Source organism: Spinacia oleracea, chromosome 3 (genome assembly GCF_020520425.1).
Source record: "Spinacia oleracea cultivar Varoflay chromosome 3, BTI_SOV_V1, whole genome shotgun sequence".
Taxonomy (NCBI): Eukaryota; Viridiplantae; Streptophyta; class Magnoliopsida; order Caryophyllales; family Amaranthaceae; genus Spinacia; species Spinacia oleracea.
In genome coordinates this window covers 21,383,411-21,408,318 of record NC_079489.1, presented here as the reverse complement: position 1 = coordinate 21,408,318, position 24,908 = coordinate 21,383,411, and the positions used below count along the sequence as shown (strand labels likewise).

General features: G+C 34.9%; 1 protein-coding gene and 1 long non-coding RNA gene across 11 annotated transcripts; one reads left to right on the top strand and one right to left on the bottom strand.

Moving 5' to 3' along the window:
* Window positions 1-2,112: 2,112 nt before the first annotated feature.
* LOC130470227 (RNA polymerase sigma factor sigE, chloroplastic/mitochondrial) lies at window positions 2,113-8,148 on the top strand. Its single transcript, XM_056839886.1, has 6 exons — window positions 2,113-2,382; window positions 3,968-4,726; window positions 5,062-5,208; window positions 5,518-5,754; window positions 6,355-6,618; window positions 7,599-8,148. Exons 2-6 carry the CDS (start codon window positions 4,007-4,009, stop codon window positions 7,794-7,796), a joined length of 1,566 nt encoding a protein of 521 aa, XP_056695864.1. The 5' UTR covers window positions 2,113-2,382; window positions 3,968-4,006; the 3' UTR covers window positions 7,797-8,148.
* Window positions 8,149-12,418: 4,270 nt separating this feature from the next.
* LOC110791965 (uncharacterized) lies at window positions 12,419-24,140 on the bottom strand. 10 transcript variants are annotated; one of them, XR_008930158.1, is made up of 10 exons: window positions 23,931-24,140; window positions 23,443-23,685; window positions 23,268-23,357; window positions 19,366-23,060; window positions 17,758-18,514; window positions 15,503-15,590; window positions 14,750-15,053; window positions 14,055-14,628; window positions 13,717-13,928; window positions 12,419-12,899 (listed from the first exon to the last, which is right to left on the bottom strand). It is a non-coding gene; the product is annotated as an uncharacterized lncRNA (long non-coding RNA). The 10 variants fall into 10 exon arrangements; XR_008930152.1 differs by having other exon boundaries at window positions 14,055-15,053; window positions 17,758-18,116; window positions 18,372-18,514; XR_008930155.1 differs by having other exon boundaries at window positions 14,055-15,053; window positions 17,758-18,672.
* Window positions 24,141-24,908: the final 768 nt, after the last annotated feature.

Genomic DNA, 24,908 nt, shown 5'->3' with positions numbered 1-24,908 from the left:
GTACCGATGTACGTGTCAACACATTTGATTAGATGACACGTGTTATTCATTATTTCCACCATTAATTTGGTTTATTATTTTATTTTTTCTTGGTTGTTTAATATATTATACAACTACAATCGCCTCTTTCACTCCATCTTCCTCATACAACATCAATTTACCAATCTATTCATTCAACATTTCCCACTCCATATCCCCGATTAACACTCAATATTAATGCACTATTTAATTTATGTATACTTTCAAATTTCAAAATTTACCTCTATTTAAATCATATATTCTCTATAAAATCACAAGCTCAATAAAATTAGAACTTAAAAAGATAGACTAAATAACCACTATATAATCGACCGTTCTTTGAACGAGCTCAATAGTTAGTTACTATTCGTATACTCCGTAGATTTCAATATAATATTTTAATCACTCATATATTTAATTCTGTATTTTTAAATTTTTTAGAGTCCGTGATCAATCTAACAAGATCTTACATAATAATAGTAGACAATTACGTTAAAAGTTTTCATACCTTGTACGCATATTCCAATGCGGAAATAACTTACAAGAAAGAAGATACTCCACTTACAATGTTTTTTTTTTCTTTTATAAAATTTGAAAATTTTGTAGTTTTTCTTTCAAAATTTTACTATTTACATCCACTTAAATTATATTATGAAATAATATTTTGTACTCACTAATATATTGTTCTAGATTCACCACTAGTCCGCTACACACATACATTTATCGTCAGTAGATTGCCTAATCAACCAAAATGAACTAAAATAATCTATTAATATACTTATACTAATGTTAAAACTTAAGTCAAATAAATATTATCTTAATCAAGACTCTGGAAATGCAATGCGTCGACATGGAATAAATTTTAAGCCTGTATATACATCTTTTTAGTAGCCTTTAATTAAATCTTGTGAGTAATTTATGATTTTCTATGACGTGACAATCGTTCTAAATCGTTCATCAAAAATTCAAAACATAGAAATAAGTTTGTTCAAAATTGTTTTATTTCGCAACCAAGCAAGATGGTTACATGAACTGCCTCCACGCAGGGGCGGACCTACATGTACTTCGAGGGGACCAAAGGGACCCCCATTTTTCCGGAAAAAGAAAAATTAAGAAAATCTGGAAAACTGTTTATTAGTATATATCTATTTAATGTCCGTTTAGAACAATGATGTATTGGTGTAGCTCAATGGTAAATGTCCTTGCAGAGGCTACTTTTTGAACGCGGAGGGGTTGTGTTCGATCCCTGATACCCGCATTCATCAAAGCTTTTTTAGTTTTTTTTTTTTTTTGTACCCATGACCATTCATTTTCAAGGTTTCTTGCATTCTAAAGTATGTCTTTATTTTTTTCCTTTAGCATTGTCTGATGTCTTCATTTTTTCTTTCTTGCTCTTTTTTTTTTTCTTGTAATAAGATGTTAGTACTGTATTTTATATTTTATAATTGTTTAATTTCATTAAATTTTTTAGGGGTCTAATTATTTGACAACAATATGCCCTATAACTCTATAAGCATTAAAAAGATGCAACTTTTTTAAAAAAATAGTGTAGTTTTGTCATTCTTTTTTCCAACTTGGCAATATAATTGTAATAAATTAAATTTCTTTTGACATATAAAAACTCGTTGTATACACTTGTAATATTTTTTTTTTCCCTTTGAGATGAATCGTTGTAAATTATTCTTAGACTAATATATTAATTTCTATTGCTGTTAAGCCCACACACAAATTCTTAAATCTTCACTGCATGATTTTATTATGGTTATTAATAAAATTTACTACCTAATGTTACCTATTTGACTATTTCCCCTTAATAAAAGGGGCAAAATAGTTCAGAGTCCAAGGTTTGGAGTTCGGTGTCTAGTGTTTGGATTCTTAGCCTAGGGAGCCTTCTCCAAGGTGTCTTTGTTTGTTTTTAGCCTTTGTTTTTACAGTTTGATTAATATATAAATAAATACTTACAAAAAAAAAGGGGAAAAATAGAAGGATTGCATAAGGAAAGACAAAAAAAAGAAGAAAATTTTGGACCTCCATTTATAATTTCCTGGGTCCGCCACTGCCTCCACGTCACCAAAACTCCAGTTGGAAAACTATGAATCCCCTGCCGAATTGTCACTCGATTCTTGCTCCTTCTCTCTCTTCCCAGTTTGTGGTTCTCATAATTTCCCAAAAATTCAGTATATATTTTCTGGGTTCTTTTTTTTTCAAATAATTATTTTAATTTTATTTTAGTACGAAGAGTCAAGTTGCCTTCTTCATTTCACTACTGCCCATTTCCTTTGATCTAACTAAAACAACACATTCTTGCTTCTGGGTTTCCGCCATAATCTCCAATTTTGAGTACTCCATAACTTTCCATTTTGGGTAAGTTCTTTTTAATTTTTTTGTAAATTTGTTTTTGGTTTAAGTTTCCTGGTGATCAAATACTCTGCTCTTTATCAATTTTAAGGAATTGTCGAAATTTTACTCTAATAAAAATTTAGCGGATTATTACATGATCGTGTTGATTATTTTTTGTTTGAGTAGTTTGGCATAAATTTTTGTTATTTTATTTTGTTCTTGGGTTTTCATTGCAGAGAATTAGTGAATTACTGAATAGGGTAAGAGTGGAGATTAGAACGAGGTACAAAACATTATTAGTGAAAATGTAAAATTTTATTTGAATTATTATTGTGGTTATAGAATGTTGTAAGTTGCAAGTAAAATCAATTAGGTTATGATCATAGTCAATTGATCATTTTTATTGGAATTTCGCGGTTGATTGTTGTTGGTATGGGTGGATTGACTAAAATTGAGATTGTTTCCACTAGTGAAGATTGGCTTTTGAAATGGTTGCTTGAGTTTGCATTTTTGTTGAACGTTGATCCTAGATAATGCAAGTATGCAACTATGATTGTTACTTGAGTTTTATCGGAATTTCGCGGTTGATTGTTGTTGGTATGGGTGGAGATTGGCTAAAATTGATATTGTTAATGGTCCATTAGTGAAGATTGACTTTTGAAATTGTTGCTTGAGTTTGCATTTGTGTTGATCCTAGACAATGCAACTATGATTTTTGAATTCCTTAATTAAAGAGTTAAAGGAAGGAGCCTAGGGTTATGAATCTGTGGAGTGCATTTTGCATATTGATCAAAGAGATATTCGAGGCGGGGGAGGTGATATTTGTCGATTAGCTCGTAAATTTGTTTGTTGTTAATTTTGGAGAATGATTTCATGTAGTTGTGATTTGTCATATGAGTAGGAATCAAGTAGGAAATTGTTCTTGCTATTTTCATTTGGATCATTGAGTAATATCTTTGATTAGATTTAGAAACATTTTGTGTAAATCAAGTGTTGTGCTTCTCAACTAGGTTGGTTTAACTAGCACAAGAGCTTTCTTTTGCCTAGGACATACTATTGACCATTTGGAATGATGTAGGAAGTTATTCTTCTTAAGAAATTGCAAGACTCCTACCTCTTGGGAACATATTGTGTTTTCTTATTACTCGTATTAGGAAGTGTATTGATAGTTTGAGACAATATATATTGTATAGTTTATATGATACGGAGTAATTTTTTAGGATTCCCAAGTATTTAGGAAACTTGTGTTTTGGGGTTGGATTGTGTAGAAATTGTATATGATAACGTTTCAATAAAGCTACCTTGTGTAGTGGCCAAATTGTTAGGTGTTGTATATGATAATGTTTTAATAAAGTACCTATAAGTTGTGTGTTTGACCGTAGGAAGTACTCGAAATAGAACTTCCACATAAAAATTCCAATCATCTAGTTAGACATTCTCCCTAAAAAATTCCACGTCTTGTGTCTTTGTCAAAAAAGTGTACGCGTTCCTGTATTGGAACATGTCAACCAAACAACTACAGAATCCGCACATTGTAAGTGACATAGAAATTGTACATGTTCCTGTATTTGAACATGGTCTCATTCTAGCTTCTGCTCATAACTTGCAGGATTTCTTCCACGCCAAACTTCTGAAATACACAGTTGGTATGGGAGTTGTGACCATTTCAATATCAGCTTCTCGAGCATCATTAGGATTAAGCAGAAGATCAACAGCTCAGCAATCTAGTTCCAATGGACCCTTAATTCTAGGGTTCAAAGTGGACAAAAACAAAAAGACAGCCTTAGTTGCAGTAAGTGAACCTAGACGTTTACACGCAGAAACGAAGAAAGAGAACACAAAAAGATTAAGATCAGTCACAAAGCCTGTGAAAAGACTACGTGCCACCACAACCAGCATAGCTGAAGCTTCTCCATATGCTGCTGAAATAGATCTTAATGAAGCTGCTGCTAAACTTGAAAGCATTTTCAAGCTGAGTCCTGCGACTGATGTTTTGGATGCTGAGATCATCGATCACGTGGTAAAAGAAAGACGGGGAAGAAGAAGGAAGAGTACGGAAGTCGATGAGGAACGGGAAAAAGAGGGTGACAGTAGTGTGGTGAGGAACAGGAACAGGAAAGCTAAACGGTTGAGCCTTGCAAAGAGAATTGAATTGAAGAATAGCAAGGAAAGTAAGGAAGAGAAGGCAGTTCCTCTAGCTCAAAAGAAGAAAGTGATTAAGAATGAAGATGAGAAGATTGATGAGCTTGTAAGAGAATACTCTGCTTCAACTGATTTGTCAAGCTTGGATTGGAAGAAGATGAAGATACCGCCAGTTCTTCCTTCTTCTGAACACACTTGGTTGTTTAAGTTGATGGAACCAATGAAGGTAGTAAAACCTTATCTCAATTTTGGTGTTTTTCTTCATAGATTTGCATTCTCACCCAATACCACTCCCTGTATGGTAATGAATGATAATGAAAAATTTATGAAGAAAAAAGAGATAATTTTGAGTGAACTAGCATTACCTGGGGAATGAATATTGATTTTCCTTACAAATTTACATACAAATTCATTCCCATTGACGCCATATATGGCTAGTTAAAACGGGCCGTTAGTAGCTTTTAAATGAAATATTGTGCCTTTTGGTGTCTCTTTTCCTTTTCAGATGATATCTGCATGCAGCTTTGTCAATTAATGGTATATTTTTCTTCGTAATTGTAGGCCCTTAATCAAGTAAAGGAGAACCTGAGGACAGAACTGGGAAGAGAAACAGCAGCTAATGAATTAGGAGAGGCAATGAATATGACTGTAGTTGAAGTAAGAAGACACGTAGGGGTTGGTTATGCTGCAAGAAACAAGTTGATTAAGGTGAATTTCATTTTTGTTTTGAACTTTTGATGATTATGGAATGTTCAGAACATTTCTAGAAAATATGTGTACAAGTTTAATGAACTTATCGTTCTACTTTAAAGTTCAGACCTGTTCCTGACATTTCAAGCTGTTGAAAACTATGTTTTTCCCTCCATTTATTGAAAACATTTAGCATTATGTTCATAAGATGTTCAAAGCCTCTCCTTCAAGCATGTTCATGACATTTCGAGGTTTTTAAACTTTCTGAGGTTTTTATATACTGTAACTGAGAATAATGTTACTTACTGAATAATCATGCTTTTGCAGCACAACCTGAGGCTAGTATTGTTTGTGATGAACAAATATTTCCAAGATTTTACAAATGCACCAAATTTTCAAGACCTATGCCAAGCAGGAGTGAAGGGTCTGATTACTGCTATTGATCGCTTTGAACCAAGGAGAAAATTTCAGCTGTCTACTTATGCTCTTTTCTGGATAAGGCATGCCATCATTCGTTCAATGACCGTTTCAAGCTTTACTCGTGTCCCCTTCGGTCTTGAATCGGTATGTTTACTTCTTTGATAACCTCTACATATTTTTTCCACTTGCCATAGTTTTGTTCTCGGCAACCTAGGTTTTGAACCACGGCGCATATTCCATCATTATTTACCGCTTTAGAACAATAACTACGACTCCTTTCTATCCTTACTATGCACCGAATTTCTTGCCTAACCATGTGCGCCCAAAGTTTTTGAAATCGTTTCGCACTCATTCACAAACATGGTTATTAAAATCGCGATTCAAATCGTAGAAAGATTCTACGATACAAATATGGTCAACGATTCGTTTTACGATTCTACACGTTTTTTTTACTAGCAAAACCTCGTAAATTTAAATCATGTTGAGAAAGTTATTAATAGATAAATATTGTCAATTATTGCTTAATTAGCTATTAAACAACTATATATTTCAATGATTATGTTTTTCACCTATAATATAAGCACTGCAAATGAATTTTGAGAATAAAATCTTGATTATACTTGTTCGTAGAATCGTAAAATTCCCTTCCGATTCAAAGTAGAATCGCGAGATTGATAACCTTGTTCACAAATTCAACAACTTCTTCAAAATCCTTCAAGATTTTTGATTAACAACTGCATGCAGGTCAGGGTGGAAATTCAAAAGGCCAAACTAGAATTGATGTTCGAGCTTAAAAGAATGCCTACAGAAGAAGAGATAATGGAAAGGGTTGGAATCTCTCCTGAAAGATATAAAGTGGTGATGAGAGCTTCAAATTCTGTTGTTTCCTTACATTCTAGGCATAAAGTCACACAAGAGGAGTTTATCAAAGGGATTACTGATGAAGATGGTGTTGGAAGTGACAAGCAGAGGCAACCAGCCCTTCTTAGACTTGCAATCGACGATGTTGTAAGTACTGTTTTTCATCCCGCGGCTTTGATAATTTTTCATCACAATATTGTTTTCGTGACTTCTTAGTATAACATATTGAGGACTTGTTGGGATTAGGGAGAATATAACAGGATTCACCTGAATTAGTTAGGAGCTGTTGCACACTTGCACTTCACTATTACATGAACGAACCCATGACCTTGGGTATTACTCCCTCCGTCCCATATTTATAGTATTGTTTGACTAAAAACACAGGTTTTAAGAAAAGTGGAATATAATACATAGGAAATTAGAATATAGTACATTGATGATTGATTTGTATGAGAAACTGGAATATATTACATGGAAAAGGAAATATAGTACATAGTGGAAGTTTCGTTGGTTTTCAATGCATTTTTAATTAATAGTACATGAGAAAGTGGAAAACTTAATGGCCAAAAATTGAAACAAAAATTTTGGGACGCCCAAAATAGAAGCAGGACTATAAAAATAGGACGGAGGGAGTACGTAACAACACCTTAACCAGTACTTCAATTTTGTTTTTGTTAATACTTAGGAAACTTGTTGCCCACTTAATATTGTATCTGAAATTTGTTGCCCACTTGCCCCCGCACACCCCAAGAACCGCCCTGCATGTTAAAGATTCAACGTCCCAACTTTGTTAGACGTCATTTTATAATTAGACTTGCAATCGATGATGTTGTAAGTACTGTTTTTCATCCCCCAACCTTGATAATTTTTCATCAAAATATTATTTTTGAAACTTCTCAGTATAATAGATTGTGGGTTTATTGGGATTAAGCAAAATATAACAGGATTTACCTGAAATGATTAGGAACTTTTACACTTCATTCTTACATGTCATGTTATAAGATTTTAACATCCCAACTTCGTTACACGTCATTTTATAATTGGTCGTGGCCATAGAACCACTCATATGGACAGAGTTCATAATAAAATGTAAGTTTGAGAATAACTTTTTTACCATTCCTTGACAGCTTGACTCTTTGAAGCCGAAAGAAAGCTTGGTAATCCGGCAAAGATATGGTCTTGATGGTAAAGGAGATAGAACACTTGGAGAAATCGCTGGAAACCTCAGCATTTCAAGAGAAATGGTCAGGAAACACAAAATGAAGGCGTTAATGAAGCTTAAGCATCCAACTCGAGTGGATTATCTTCAGCGTCACATATCCTGAATCAAATTGGCACGAGATGCTTTCATCATTCACGGTACATATATATGATACGTCCATTCACACTCTTACCGTCTCATTTACTGTGATACTACTCATTATTCTGTATCATATATAGCGTTTATTAATAATACTACGTATAAAGCATAGATATGTTATACTTATACCCTAATGTTATAGGCTAGGAGGATTGGATGTTGCATATATTATCCTTTCCTTCAAAAGTAAATATCACTTGTAATTTTCTTCAGGAACTTTTAACTTCCTTTGTATCAAGCTGATAGATGACATTATCTTTTACCCTGTACTATACAGAATCAGTGATTTATACTAGCATTCAACAATTTATTTCAAATTCTAAATTTTACGCATGAAATCTTTCATTTTCGATTGATGTGTACTTCGTACAGAGTATGTGATGGTATTCTAATGTGATCATAGGGTTTCAAACTCGAATTTGAGCATTATCATTCTAAACCAGTGCTCATTGTCATCAATTACCGTTGATATCACAAAAATGAATGTGCATCAGAATCTGACTGCATTTTTAGCCCTTGTTTCGATATCCTTAGGCTTCTCATTTTGTCCAAAAATGCTTTCAGAGTCGTATTAAGGGTCTCATGCTCTACACAGAATGAAATCTGAACTTATTGGAACTGATTAAACCTGCTTGACCTGAAAGAACTTGATCAAACCTGATTGTAACAGAGAAAACTGGAAAAGAGAGAGTTGACTTATAGGACTTGATTGAAACTTATTGACCTGATAGGACCTTATGACAACTTATCTGAACTTATTAGACTTGAAACTTATTATTTATTTACTTTTAAGGTGAAGAGAACGCTCTCTAAGTTGGTAGAGGATAATATATGTATATGACTTATGAGAGAAAGAAGGGAAAGGATTGTGACTTGTGAGTGAGGGGGTAGTAAGGTGGCGGAGGATATTGGATGTATATGGCTTGTGAGAGAAAGGAAAGATTGTGACTAGTGAGTGAAATGAGCGAGAGTTCGAATGGACAAATAGTGTAAGTAAGAAGGTTCTGAAATAAGATAACATTAAATAAAATGGAAAATTAGCGTGTGACATTCAGTAGCGGAGACAGGGGGGCTGGTAGGTGGTAGGGGCAGACACCCCCCTAAAGATGAAAAATAAAATGTTATATATTAAAATGTATACATTGGACAGTGAATTTATTTTGCCCCAGTGGTTGTCAGTGAGGTGTATTGAAGCATAGGTGCGAGGTTCAAGTGTAATGAAGCATAGGTGTGAGGTTCGAGGTGTAATGAAGTATTGTGAATTTGTTAAACAGGCTTGGTGTTCGACTCCTACTACGAGCAAAATGGGTTTTTTTGGGGGGTTGAATCTTTATTTTTGATTTTACCCATGTTTCTAGATCTCATATTTTATGTCATTATATTTAACTCTACCACTGATTTTACATATTTATAAGTTCTTATTATAACTTTACTTCGTATTTAATAATATATAATTAAATTAATTAAGTATTTAGTTAAAGCAATTTTTTTTCGACGTCACCTGTACGGGAACAACCGCCCCCCAAGGTAAAATCCTGGCTCCGCCATTGGTCACACTAATAAGATGTTAACACAGTTGATAGCATATAACTCCATTATCAAGGGGCAAAGTCCCCAAACATAATAAAATAAACTGTAGATAAGTAGCTTTTGGTGCAGCAGAAGCTTTTCGGTAAGACCGCCTTACAGGCGCGTGTAGGAAAGACGGGTGGGATAACCACGCGCGCGTAGACACACGCGCGGTATAAATTGAGTTCTTTTCTACCGGGTTCTCACTTTCCGCTTTTCTCTTCTTAACATCTTTCTCTCTCCTCCCAAAATCTCTGTATCTCTCTCCTTCTCTCCTCCAAAACTCAGACACCTCACCACCTCTTCGTCGCCGTCCCTCCAAAACCCTAGCCTCCTCACCGTCGTCGTCACCTCCTCGTCGCCGTCCCTCCAAAACCCTAGCCTCCTCACTGTCGTCGTCGCCTCCTCGTCGTCACCTCCTCGTCGTCGCCCCCTCAGAAACCCTAGCCACCTTCATTATCTCTTCTCCTTCTTCAATATCCTCGATTTCTCCTCTTCGCCGCCGCTGGAAGATTCACGACCATGGATTCAGACTGTCTCTAGCCTCATCGTCTCCACCGGTTTTTAGGTTTTTGATTTTTCGATTTTTTTCTTTTAATTTTGTTGATATTTGCGATTTAAGTTTTTGATTTGTTTGGTTGACATTTTCGATGTTTGATTTCATGACAAGAGATTGCGGTGACGGTGGTGGAGATGCGGCTGGTTCTGCTAGGAAGACGGTGGTGGGAAGGCTTCGAGAGATCTTATGGAGGAAGATGAGCGCGGGAGAGGAGAAACATAGCAAAAGAAGTTGAAGGAAATGTCACTGCAGGCTGATGAATTCGAGTTTAGGGGGCATTCTTCAATGAGTTATTCATGCTTTTAGTAAAAGATTGTATGGTTTTAGTTATAAGTTAAAACATTTAGTAATGAAATGGTTATATTTAGTTATGAAATGGTTTTAGTAAAAAAAAATATTGGTTCTATGCTATTTCTTGTGACTTTTTGTTAATGTTTTGGCACATTTTCGGATCTGCAAGCATATTTGAGTCTGTTTTTAATTATTTGGTCATGAAACACAACTATCGGTGTTTAATCATTGCAAATCTCTAAAATCAATGCTTACTTAATTAGTTTCAGTTCTTAGCTAATTAATTTAAATACTTAACTAATTAAATTTCAAGCTTAACTAATTGGTTTCAATGCTTAACTAATCCGTTTAATTGATTTAACTAATTCGTTTCATTGATTTAACTAATCTGTTTCATTGCTATAACTAACTCGTTTCATTGCTTACCTAATTGGTTAACATTGCTTTAACTGATTCATTTCATTGCTTAACTATTGGTTCAATAGCTTAACTAATTGAATTTCACGCTTAACTAATTGATTACATTGGTTAACTAATTTGTTTCATTGTAACTAAAGCGTTCAATTGCATAACTAATTCGTTCAATTTCTTAACTAATTGGTTTCATTGCTTACAATAATTCGTTACATTGCCTTAACTAATTCATTTCATCGCTTAACTATTGGTTCAATAGCTTAACTAATTGAATTTCAGGCTTAACTAATTGATTACATTGCTTAACTAATTTGTTCCATTGCTTTAACTAAATTGTCCAATTGCATAAATAATTGAATTTTAGGCTTAACTAATTCGTTCAATTGCTTAACTAATTGGTCTCAATGCTTAACTAATCTGTTTTATTGCTTTAACTAACTCGTTTCATTGCTTAACTAATTGGTTACATTGCTTTAACTAATTCATTTCATTGCTTAACTATTGGTTCAATAGCTTTAACTAATTGAATTTCATGCTTAACTAATTGATTACATTTCTTAACTAATTTGTTCCATTGCTTTAACTTAATCGTCCAATTGTATAAATAATTGATTTTTAGGCTTAACTAATTCGTTCAATTGCTTAACTAATTGGTTTCAATACTTAACTAATCCGTTTTATTGCTTTAACTAACTCGTTTCGTTGCTTAACTAATTGGTTACATTGCTTTAACTAATTCATTTCATTGCTTAACTATTGGTTCAATAGCTTTAACTAATTGAATTCCAGGCTTAACTAATTGATTACATTTCTTAACTATTTTGTTCCATTGCTTTAACTAATTGAATTCCAGACTTAACTAATTGAATTTCATGCTTAACTAATTGCTTTCATTGCTTAACTAATAGGTTACATTACTTGACTAATTAAATTTCAGGTTTAACTAATTAGTTCCAATGCTTCACTAATTAGTTCCATTGCTTAACTGAGTGGTTCTGTTGCTTACTAATTGAAACGTTCCGCTGCTTTAACTAAATCGTTCCATTGCTTAACTAATTGGTTCTGTCGCTTAACTAATTGAATTTTAGGCTTAACTAATTCATTACAGGCTTAACTAATTGAATTTTACATTTAAGTAATTGGTTGCATTGCTTTAACTAAATCGTTTCATTGTTTTACTAATTGGATCCATTGCTTAACTAATTGGTCTCATTACTTAACTAATAGAATTTCAGGCTTAACTAATTGGTTCAATAACTTAACTAATTGAATTTCAGACTTAACAAATACTTTCTTTTTACCTGTAAACTTATTGGTTCCAGTGCTTAACTAATTAGTTCCAGTGTTAACTAATTGGTTCAAATGCTTAACTAATAGGTCCAAATACTTAAATAATTGATTTCATTGATTAACTAATTGATCGTATTGCTTGACTAATTAGTTTCAATACTTAACTAATTGAATTTCAAGCCTAACAAATACGTTCTTAATATATGTAAACTTATTAGTTTCAATGCTTAACTAATTAGTTACATTGGTTAACTAAGTCGTAATATTGTTTAACTAATTGATTTCATTGCTTAAAAATTTGTACCTTAACTAAGTCGTAATATTGTTTAACTAATTAGTTACATTGGTTAACTAAGTCGTAATATTGTTTAACTCTGAATTTCGTTGTAAAACTAAAACACATAACTAAAAATCAAAATATACTAACTAAAACCAAGAAAATGGTAACTAAAACCAAAATAATCTTAACTAAAACTCGGAAAATATTAAATAAAAATAAAAATCTCAACTAAAACAAAATAATTCTTAAATAAAACAAATTTATCCTTAACTAAATATAACAAAATCATAACTAAAATAAAAATCGACATAAATACAAAAATGTAACTAAACAATTTTATTTCTTAACTAAAATGGATTTTTTCTTAACTAAAACAAAGTTCAACATAACTAATACGAAATTAACTAAAATTATTACATAAGATCATTAACTAAACCCTAAAAGTAGTCGGAGATTAACAAAGAGGCAGAGCAACCCGGGCGGCCATTCTGAACTTTGCCTCTGTGAAGGCATCGAAGAGACATCCCTTTAAAGTCGCAGGAGAACAACAATATCGACCAACAACAATCGTTGCTTCTACAGCTTTGTTCCTGCAGCATGTGGTGGTGAGTGGTGTGCCTGTGCCTGTGCCTGTGGACGTTGTGGACGTTATGTTTCCTGCAGTGCTGGAAAACATCAAACAATTTACTCAATGGTTTGAATGACATCTAAACAATAATAACACAAACATTTTAACTCAATACAGTGCCATCTTGATACTAATATAAACATCTAGATAACTCAATACAGTGCCTCTATCTGGAACATGCAGTCTGTGTATGTAATAGAAACCAAATTGAACTAGACTGCAACACAAAATAACCAACACCTGCAGTGAGCACATAATAATAACTAGCAACTTGTTTCGTAATATGACTTGAATTTCAATCCATTGGACACTCCGTTAAGTTTGCCTAAATGTCAAGCAAAAGGAATGGAAGAAATCCATATACAATTTCTGCAACTAGTTACTAGAAAGGAGAAAATGAAAATATTTACAACATCCAAAGATCAGATAAGACAACAGAAGAGAGGAGGACAACTACAACATTATGATAATGCAAGTGCTTAAACAATATCATTTTTTCAATCCGGAACAACATAATCCAACATAATTCAATTGATCCAATTAGAAATTGCAAAATCAAGGAGAAAAGGCAGTAGAAACCTAGAAAACGCAATCGAGATTAAATTCAAGCTCAACAGATCCACAATCAGATTACATAATACACCATCAAGCCTAAAACATCCAAAAACTACTAATTGCATAAAATTCAGAAGAGAAACAACCAAATTGCAACCAATTCAATCTAATTGACACAAAAATCCTAAAAGAATGACCAGAAATATGCTGACAAATCTTAAAAGATCCTCAAAATATGCCTCACATCAAGAAGTGGTGGCAGCGACGGATTGAAAATGAGGAGAGAACGCGAGAGATACCTTGAGACGGAGACTCCGTCGTCGACAACGAGGCTCTTCCCCGTCCTTTGGCTCACCAGTTTAAATAGCAAGTGAAATCGATATTGAAAGATAAAAAAACATTCGCCGCAGCTGCGCCATTCATCGGAACCGGCCAGTTCTCCGACACGTTAAATGACGGTGTCTCATCCATTAAGCGGCCTTCGTTGTAGCCTCAACCGCCACCTTCCCCGCTGTGGTGTAACGTCAGATAACATCAAATCAATCAAAATTCGATCGAACATTCAAATCACATGATCTTAAAAATCAAAAACCTAACTAAAAATGAAGAAGAATAACGGGGAGAGATGGAGAAATACCTCAAGAGGCAGCGGCGATTCTCGAATCTCGATAAGCAGCGGCGGCGAGATGACAATCAGAATGGCCGCGGTGGATCTTGCGGTGGCCGGTCGCAATGAGAGAGATCGCCATCATGTTCTGAGGAAGAGCGATCCTGCGATGTTGCGATGGAACTTGCGATGTTGAGGAGGAAGAAAGATCGCCATGAAATTAGGGTTTGAATCTTTGAGAGAGGTTGAGGAGAGAGAAAAAACTACAGAGATGTGAGGAGAGAGAAATGGAAATGAAAAATAAATGAGAAAATACTATATATATTTTTCGAATTATTTGGAAAGTAAGGCTGACGTCAGCATCCACGTTTTCAAAGGTGGTCTCTTAGATGACAACAAGGCGGTCTTTCCGGTAAGACCGTCTTTTCTAAAAGTTTGTATTGGTGCAGACACTGTAGTTTATAATTCTACACTGCAGCACAACAACAAAATCCTGAATCTAAAATAAAAAGATCCTGAAATATTATACCAAAATACCATTAACACTAAGATCATGATGGCGTTTAATAATCACCACTTATTTGGAGTATATATGCACTTTGTCCTACAAAAGAACAATTACAGGATTGAGGGAAAAAAGAAAGATCAGATTACAAAAAAAGTGGCATCAGAAATAAAGAAAGAAAGAAACAACAGAGTAAACTGTCAATGTGGTTTCCATTCACCTGGAAATGGTGGAGTTCAGCTTTCCACTCATCATAACAGAAGATATTGTACTTAAACACCAAGTGAAGTCTCTAGTAAACGAACCAAAACCCTTATCGCGATCCCACTTTGTTGTGTACTATGTACGGTGTATTTAACCATTTCACCAAGCTCCGAGTTTCGCAAATGAATCCGACAAAATTAAAATGTGGATTCAAAGTTGTAGACACAAAGCTTTTACTTGCTGTTGCAGGATTCCACACCCATTATCACGTCAGGATTTGTTATTTCTGTCTGCTTTTACAGAAAGTCCATTTTCTTCCCCTGTTGAGATGACAACAATCCATTAGAACAGAATAAAGGGTTACTCATACACCAAAGTCTTGGGACAAAGAGAAGTTATTCTTTAGAACAATCTTCATAACATAGCCATTTCAATGCATCATCGTTGATTAGGACACATAAATCAAATAGGCAGAAACCATTCTGAAACGCAAGAATCATAGTGCAGAGTGCAGACCCAATGATGTAACAGATCATGACGATATTCTGTTAGCTTTTCACAGATAGTGATTGGTCTAATCTCCAAGAATGCTTAAACAGAAAAGCACAAGAGAGGCGATGATGCAGCAGAAAAGATAGGCTAAAAGTGAATGTTCAAAGAACATATGATACGTTCATCTTAAAAGCAACTGCCAAGACTTGAATGGTTAAAGAATACGGTTCTCTTCGCACAGACACACATCACTTAAGTGTTAAAGCTAATGACTTACAGTGTTTACTCTGACAGATAGTCTGACATAACCATTTCTTCAAAGAAGTTTAGCCTACTGTCAAGTCAGATTGGCCGCCCCTGTCAAACTACAATTTGCAGAACATCTGTCAGTCTATCAGATTAAGAATACTCTTCTAAAAAGTATTTATCATCAGTTACTTCACTTTTCATTTCAGCATGCCTAAAACAGTTGTCCAATTACGCCTAACAGATACGAGTAATATAAAATTCACAATATCAGGATGTTGATAGCCACACTAGGCAGTATTAAACAGAAACATGCCTAGAATTGATCTAATCTTATCACCGCGAAACCATGTAATGCTTTCTTATTGATAGAGGTTTGTTGGTATTAGAAGAAACAATGGACAGCTCATGGACATGTTGACATACATGGCAATCACACTGATTTGGCTTTTCTCCTCAGAAAACTATGCTTTTGAGATATAATAATATGCCAGCAACAATAATCAGTATGATCCTATGTCCCTAACGTTGCCAGGGTCCAGGACTCCAGGGAGTTGCAGATGCAAGCAGCACCCATATGCAAACCTAGACTGGCCGAGGCTATTTCCTAACTACTTCACAATCAGAAAATGTAAGATTCCGACAAAGCTTACCCCAATTACCATTGATTCCACTTTCCACAATGGTTTAGGTCATTTCTCCAACTACACCTTAACTGCTAAAACTGGTTTGGTTGCTAAAAGATCGCAATTCACCACACACTAGTTTCTTGTAAGGCACCTGCAATCATCTTACTGCCCAAATTTGTAATCACTTTTCTTCTAAACATATTATACTATAATTTTCACACTCACAGCTAGTTCCAAAGTGCTACGAGAAGAGCACGAGAAAATATGAATTTCCATTGACAGTAAAAAGGGGGAATTCTAGTAAAGGAAACTCAAATATATGAACAATATTATTAGCCATGTATGTTTTTTACTCAGAATCAGAACATAACAGTTCATTACATGTTGCTCCACCACCATTACCATCTTCCTTTTCTACCATACTAAAGTATTATGACCAGAATAATTTTTGAAAAAGGAAGTTTATGCTCCCAATATTTTTATATCGTACAACTTTAGCACAATCTTTGGCTATTTATATCAATCAAAGGCTGCCAAACAGATCATGCTGCATTAACAATAAATATTTGTTGAGCGTACTATCACACAGCCATTACCCCCAGGATCGTTAGGGTGATAACATGGGGGATAAACTGCGGATAGCTGTTGGAGTTTTGGGTACATCCCTATTCTCAAACCCCTGTTAACTAAATGAGTAGCTAAAAAAGTTTAACCTTATATATTTTCTTTTGCAGGAAACTTGGCTTCTGCGTTACTTTATGCATCACCCATGTACTGTGAAACTCCACCCAATTGTTTCATCAACCTATATTTTTTCTCATTCTTTTAGTCCAAGATTAGAAGCTATCAAAATTCTCAAATAACTTCAAAATTCAATGTTTTCCCAGATTAACATTTTCAACAATCATAAAGAAGAAGAGCACTCAAGGGTTTTCATATGTCCCATACATTGTTGCTCTACTCAACGCTCTCCTTTACACTTGGTACGGCTTACCTATTGTAAGCAAAGGATGGGAAAATGTCTCCCTCACCACCGTCAATGGCCTAGGTGTCCTACTGGAATCCTGTTTTGTCCTCGTCTATCTTTCCTTAACTTCAACAAGGGAAAAGGTCAGTCATTTCAAACATCCTTGGTATCTTTTGATACTTCTAGGAGCCAGAATTTTTTTTGTTTATCATTCAAAAACAAGTCAGTGAAGATGGTCATGCACAGAGTTTGTGATAATAATTCCATGACATGATGCAGGTGAAAGTTGCAGCATTAACAATGACTTTTCTTGCACTATTCGTAGCCACAGCACTAATCTCTGCCTTACTGTTGCATGACCATCATAAAAGGAAAATATTTGTTGGAAGTGTAGGGCTGGTAACTTCGATAGCACTATATGGTGCCCCTCTTGTTGCTGTGGTGAGTCTTCATAACCCATCATGCTCTCTTAAATTATCACAGGTTCTTAACAGACATGCTTATCAGTTAAAGCACTACATGATTGCATGGTAGCAAAATATCATGTAATCTAAAATCTATCATATTTTGACATACATTCTCATGTTAGTAAAGCCCCAAAATCTGTCGTGTTTACCTATCAATCATTGACATGCACTTCTCAGAAAATAACAAATCTTGGGACCTTTTGGCAAGGAATTAACATCTTACCTGGATATATTACCGCAGAAGCAAGTGATAGCAACCAAAAGCGTGGAATTCATGCCATTTTATCTGTCATTCTTCACTCTCCTTTCTAGTTGCTTCTGGGGATGCTATGGACTACTGAGCCATGATTTTTTCATCACGGTTTGTGAACTCCCCTGATCTCACTTGCCACTCTCTCGTCTTTTTCAGTTCATTATTTTTTCCCCATAGGAACTTATATTTACCAAAAGTATATCATGAACCTTTAGTATTTTTACATATTTTGTAAAATGCATTTTGGTTCTTCTAACTTGAATCTTGACCGTTTGGCAGTCACCTAACTTGGTTGGAATTATCTTGGGCATCTTCCAACTGATGGTTTACTGGAAATATAAAGAAAGAGGAATAGAGGAAGACACAAACAAATGGGATTTAGAGGAGGATAAAGAGAAACCCAAACAAGTCAATAGACTAGCAACTGAATATGAAGATGACAGTGACACGAAGAGCAACAACAAATAGATTTCTACATACACATGTAAATGATGTAATCTGTTTATTCCACATTGCATATATAGATCACAATTGCATAACAACAAACTAATGGAAGACAAGAGATATGAAAGAGTGATTTGTACCTGTGATAGGTATCAAAGTAGTCACATCCTGTACGCCCCTGGTTGCACCTTAACGGTTAATGCTTGCTAATCTTGATGTTGATGTAGACACACAAAATAACTCTTGTGTTCTGCTAGATCATAGTTGAGCTACCATCATTATCCTGTAAATACCAACATCAGTCTCAAATAACTGATTAAGTTATACTAACCATCAGTTTAGGAATGCAGAAGTATATAAATTCACAAGCCTTCATATGCAAATTTCGGCAGTGTAGTAGGAGATAGTTTCTCATGGGTACCTACAAAACCACAACCAAATCTATGCATCTATTATCTATACTATAATCAACATCAAATTTTGGTGAAAATTTGCAGGACCACCTTTGCCAATAGCAACAACTGAAAAACAAGAAGAGAACCTGTAGTGCTTGTTTTTTCTGTGGCAAGGTGTTATGATAAGTTAGCTTCTATATTCAAATTCTAAGAAATAAAGATTCAACCCAATAGCATCAATTTTCCTACCCATCCCAACCAGGGGAAGGAGGTGGCCGGACACAGATTCTATCAGCATTCCAATCATCAAGCATAGTTCTGTCCTGTTATTTATATACTGTCAGTTTCATGACATTGAAATCTACCTTCAGATTTTCAATCTTTCCCATTTGTATTGGGTCCCTATTAAAATGAGATCATTTGATCACCATTAGCTATTGTAAACCCAGTTATATCAACAATGAACATGAATGTTTTAACAATTGATCATTTGATCACCATTAGCTACTGTAAACCCAATTATATCAACAATGAAAATGAATGTTTTAACAATTGATCATTTGATCACCATTAGCTACTGTAAACCCAGTTCTATCAACAATGAACATGAATGTTTTAACAATTGATCATTTGATCACAAAGATCGATACAAACCCATTAAAGTAAATTAAAAATAACATAGGAATCAACTCAAAAGTCCAAAACCAAGATTTTTAAGACAGGGCAAAGACCTATATACCTGATTTGGGGACTGGTGTGCCCAGTAAACATGGGTTTTGCAGGTGATAAAAGTTCGTCTCGGCATTTTGTCGAACAGTTGGGGTGCAATCGCCGGCGTGGTAGTTAAGTAGATTAACTCTCTCAGTTCAATTCTGGGATTTGGAGGCACTGCATATTTCCATCTTCAATTACTCCGTTTAACATAAAGCGGTTATGGACAAGAACATAGAACGTAAACCTGAACATCATCAATATTTTTTGTTTCTTTTAATAGAATCATTGCATCGACCTTAAAGTTGCCTTATGCAAGCAACCCCAAATATTGGAGAGCATTTTAGAAGGCTCAAATGTCATAAACACAATTATGCAGTCGAGTGCATCTAATTTTAACTATAAAAAAAAACTTACAAATGTTATCAAATCGATCCTACGATAAGTTAAGTATTGGGATTAAAAGACTACACGTATTTAATTCTCATATACATTCATCTGGGTTTATTATCGCTTAAAGTTGAAAAAAAAATCTCAAAAAAGAAATTTGAAAAAAAACCGTGCATCGCACGGGCTTTAAATCTAGTATTAATATTTCTCTCTTTTTTGTGGTCCCAACATTTAATCACATATAATAAATAATTCACTCATTACCTCACTTTCATCTTATTTTAATAATTTTTTTTTTGACGGAGAAGAACAATTTCATTAATTCAAAGAAAATACATAACTGTTACAATCAAAACAATTATTATTCTGCATCCTAAAGCACATCTCGTACTCCACCGCTTCTAGCTTAACGCGAGCAGTGATTTTCGATGTTTTCGCATCTTTCCAAGTAGAGCCCTTCGCAATATGCGCACGAATTGTTCTGATTGACGAGTTGATGATAAACCCTAAACCTGTATGAATCCAAATCTCCTTCCCAATTATTGAAACCCTAAAAAAAATTCTCATCCATGGATGAGAATCAAGAAACTAGAAAACTCTAGGAAAAATCCAAATAAATTGGGACCAACCCAAGAATAAATTGGGAACAAATCAAAAAGCAAGGAGGTCAACCTCTTTCAAATATACAACACAGATTCTGGCGAGTCAAAGTGAGGTACTGAAGAGCACCCCCAACAGAAAAAACAAAACAAGACAATACATAAAGAGAAAACAATGAAAAAACAAGAATAAGGGTCGGAATTAGACAATTTTCGGCCTAAACGGCAAAAAAAATAAAACCCAAAAGGATAAAAGAGAAGAGAGAAAAAGGGAGAGAGAGAGGAACATATTATTTTAATAAATTCAAGTCATTATCCTAAAACTATTTTAATTTAACTATTTAAAGCAAATGTGATAGGTAGGAGTATTTGAATGTATGAGCATGTGAGAAAAATAGATGCTCGGGGTAACAATTTCGTGTTACGCATCAAATACAATCTAGCAAATTATACACCAAAAGTTACACACACAGTTTTTCACAAGTTGCTGAACAACGTAAGCACCAAGTATTTCACGATGGACAACAAGTGGCGATGCCAGAAAATTCGTACTAAGGGTTCGAAATTCAAACTCAAGCCATCTTTTTATATAAAATATTGAACAGTACTTTTGATACCGTACATAAGATACATTAAAAATTTAACAACACAATTTATAGTCTAAAATACAATTAGAACGCAAAAAATGGGAAGAAAAGATGCTATAGTTGCATTTAGCAAATTTTCTTATTTTAAAAGCAACTTTATATAGGAATTAGTATAAAAAAATATATAATGTTTTAGGAAACCAAATAAAAAAGAGAGGAGGGAAAGACGGAAAAAACAGGAATGGGATTCAATCCCCTGACCTTTAGTTTGGTTAGTAAATCAAAAACCACTACAACACCTCTTTTGATTATGTCATAAACTGGGTTTACTATTACTTGACTTTTTTTTTATTTTGTAAAATCTGCCAGTTTTTTTGTTTAGCTAGTAAGGGTTCAGTTGAACCCACTGAACCCTTACTAGCACCGCCCCTGATGTCAACAACACGATGCGATTGGCTCGGCTTTAGGCAAGTCTTTCACACATTACAGAAAATACTGTATAGTGATAAGAGACACGAAATTAGGAGTAAACGACTTAGCCAATCAGTTCCAAAAAGCCGGCCTCCGGTTGAAACATTCAAGACCGTCTAAAGAACTGACAATTAGAAATAGACAGAGAACAAAGCTACCAAATTCCAACAAGTTAATTCGATTACAACATCAAATCTAACTAAATTAAAGGCTGAATAACATAAGCACCAAGTATATATTTCATGATGCGATTAGCTCGGCATTTGTAAATTGTAATGGGTTAATTAATGGTAGCATTAGCGAAATACCAAGACTTTCAAGGTATTTGGAACATTGTTGACGAGCTCGAACACACATACGTCTCCTTGTATGATGGCGTTATCATGAAAGAACTTTGAAATCCCTCCTGTTAACTTGCAATGAGATCCTGTAATGTGGCGGTATATAATCAACTTGGTATTCAAGCTTTTCTTCCCCCCCTTTAGCGTTATATTACGCTTATAACTTCCTCTCATGTACGTATCCACCCAACGGAGTGGTATGTTCTACAAAAACAAACAAGTTATCCAGTTAATTACATTTTATAACTAAAATAAATTCATACTTTCTCCGTTCATTTGTCATCGCAACGTTTGTCACTTTCACGCATGTCAATGCACAATTTTGATCATTATTATCTTTAATTCCCTTTAAGCAAAAATTATAAAAAGTTAATATTTTGAAAATACACATTAAGACGAATCTAACAAGATCTCACATGACTATATATGTTTTATAATACGTATAAATCACCAACAATGGTCTAAGTATACTACTCCCTCCATCCCTTAATACTCACACCGCTTTTCTTTTCGGACCGTCTCTTAATACTTGCACAGCTTCTATAAATGGAAACATTTACCAATATTATATTATTTCTCACACTTACGTAGCTACTAACCCACCTACACCCCTACTCCCTACAAACAAATCATTTAAAAATGAATTCACATTCCCACTCCTCATCCCTTACACATTTCCCACTAACTATATTTAAAAAACTTCACTATCAACTAACACCTATTAAATTAATAAGTCAATTAAGTGTCTAAAACTCCGCATGGATCAAACCGGTGCGAGTATTAAGGGACGGAGGGAGTATGTGAATAGTGTAGAAATTACAAACGTTGCGAGTATTAAAAATCGGAGGAAGTGTAACGTAACATAAGTTTAAAAAAACAACTAAAGATAAGATAAGATAAGATAAGATTATACGAGTATGTTGTATTTCATGTAACCAGAAGTGATAGGGATTGAAAACGATGGATTTCCAGCAAAAGCACTTGTATAAGCTTCAGCTGCATCTCTGTGATCCCTCGTCGGCGGCCTTCCTGGCCTTGGCTGTTTCGGCCATGAATCAATGTCTTCTGGTTGAGTACTCGCACACGCTTTGGCTGGCACTTTGGATGGCTTGATGGGTTTTTCTAGGATCCCTTGAACTCGCACGAATTATGCAAACCTTAAGCTCTTGACAGGCGATCAACTCAAACATGCATATATCACCGACTTTCAACTTGGCATGTCTACTACCACCACCGTCCACCGGTAAAGCTCACTTCCCAAGTTTTGTCAGTTAGAAGCTTGAGCGTGCAAGGTGACTTGTCCAAGTATGTCTTTGCAAATTCACTAGGTATAATCTGCTTAATTAATTCACCAAAGTATACTTAATTAGCTTGATCGATCACTAATTATTGTTTTGGAATTCCTAATTCGTAGTAGATGACAACTTGACAAGCAATGTAGGTGAAATATGTATGCAACAAACATTTTGTAACAACTAACACTAGGCATCTTTAAATAAGTACATAATCAAGAATTAACGAACTACTTAAGCGAACACTAACCACGCCAGCAGTAAACTCGTGATTGAGAAAGGTCGGCTCCATTTACCATTTTAATCGCCAAGGATGGACAAGAGCTATCCGTCTTCATGTCTACAACCATAAGTTAAGCGAATATAAAGCAAGTCAAGTTTATTTTAAACAAAACGAATTAGGATTAAGTAAGTTCTGCTCGTACCTCTGTTTGAGTTTGATTGAAAATGACGACGTCGAATCGGTGATTCCCTTTGAATTTGAACATAATGCAGTCCCCATGAGACAACGAGTAGTACTCAACGAATTCCGGCCAGCCCTTTTGCACCAAATACTTGTCATTTGCTCTTACTAATTCAAATTCCCATATCTTACCGCTTGGATCGTCTACATATATCACTTTCCACAGATTTTTCCCATAAACACTCACAAATTTCCTTGGAATTTCCTACAAACACACAAATTAAACCCGCGATTATCCAACTTGAAATAATTCAGATGGAAGCAAATAATTAAATAGTACGAAATAGTCTCATACTCTGCTTCATGTCATGCTAATTTTTTAAAGGAAAACCTGTTAGCTAATGGGCAGTTATTTACTTATTTTTAAACAGTACGGAGTAATAGTGGGTGTACCCTGTATCTACATACTATAGTTCCAAGTACGTAAAAAGAATTCGAGTTTAAATCAACCTGTTGCTCACGCTCATCGCTCATGCAGAAGCTGTTCCTCAACCAAGCGTTGTTGATATGCAGATTCAATTAATGGAGCTGCCTCCTCTCTCTTAGCTCTCTCAAGATAATCCATTTGCTTGCTCAACTTCAGCAGTTTTTTCTCCATTTCTTGTTTCTCCCTCAGCTGCTCGTTGAGAGCCAACTCCATCAATGCTTGCTTTGTCAACTTATCCTGAAATGAAGTATATAACACACTTTATAACACCAACACGCAAATACATCAAGTAGATGTTCAGAAAATAAACACTCACCCCCTTCAATTCTATAAGTGGTTTCTTCTTATTTTTGGAGAACTTTTCCTCAAGTAGGGCTTTTGGATGCTCTTCTCAAGTTCAGAAGCAAGCCTTTTCTGTTCAGCTTCCACATTACTTTTCTGTAGCTGTAATCTCTTTGACTCTTCCTCACGTTCCTTTTAAGACACCAAAGCAGTCAAGTCTCTAAAACGGGAACAACTGCCTGAATTAAAGGTAAAGCAATGAGTGAACAAACCTTCTCTAAAAGCTGGCGTTCTTGTTCCTCTTTGCGCTGTTCAATGATTGTTTTACGAGCAAGAAGCTTCTTATGTTCCTTCTCCACAAGCTCAGCTAAACCAGGCAAAGTATCTTCGATTTTTGATGCTTTGTTGAGGGGAGGATATATCATGGACCTTGCTTTATTCAAAGATTCAGCAAGCGCTGTAAGGTGATTTCTCACGGTATCAGATTCAAGATCCTGCATCAAACATCATCATTGGTCAAACTACTTTACCTGGTGACATCAATATATATTCAAGATCCTGGATACCACAATCTTAACCGACGCAAAAGACCATCAATAAATCTGAATGTTTGACGACTTAGAAGCCCTTGACTCAAGAAAACAGTAGCTTTGAACATCCTGAAAGACTTCTCTTAATAATGGTGATTCATAAAATGGTAACATAAAATCACATAAAAC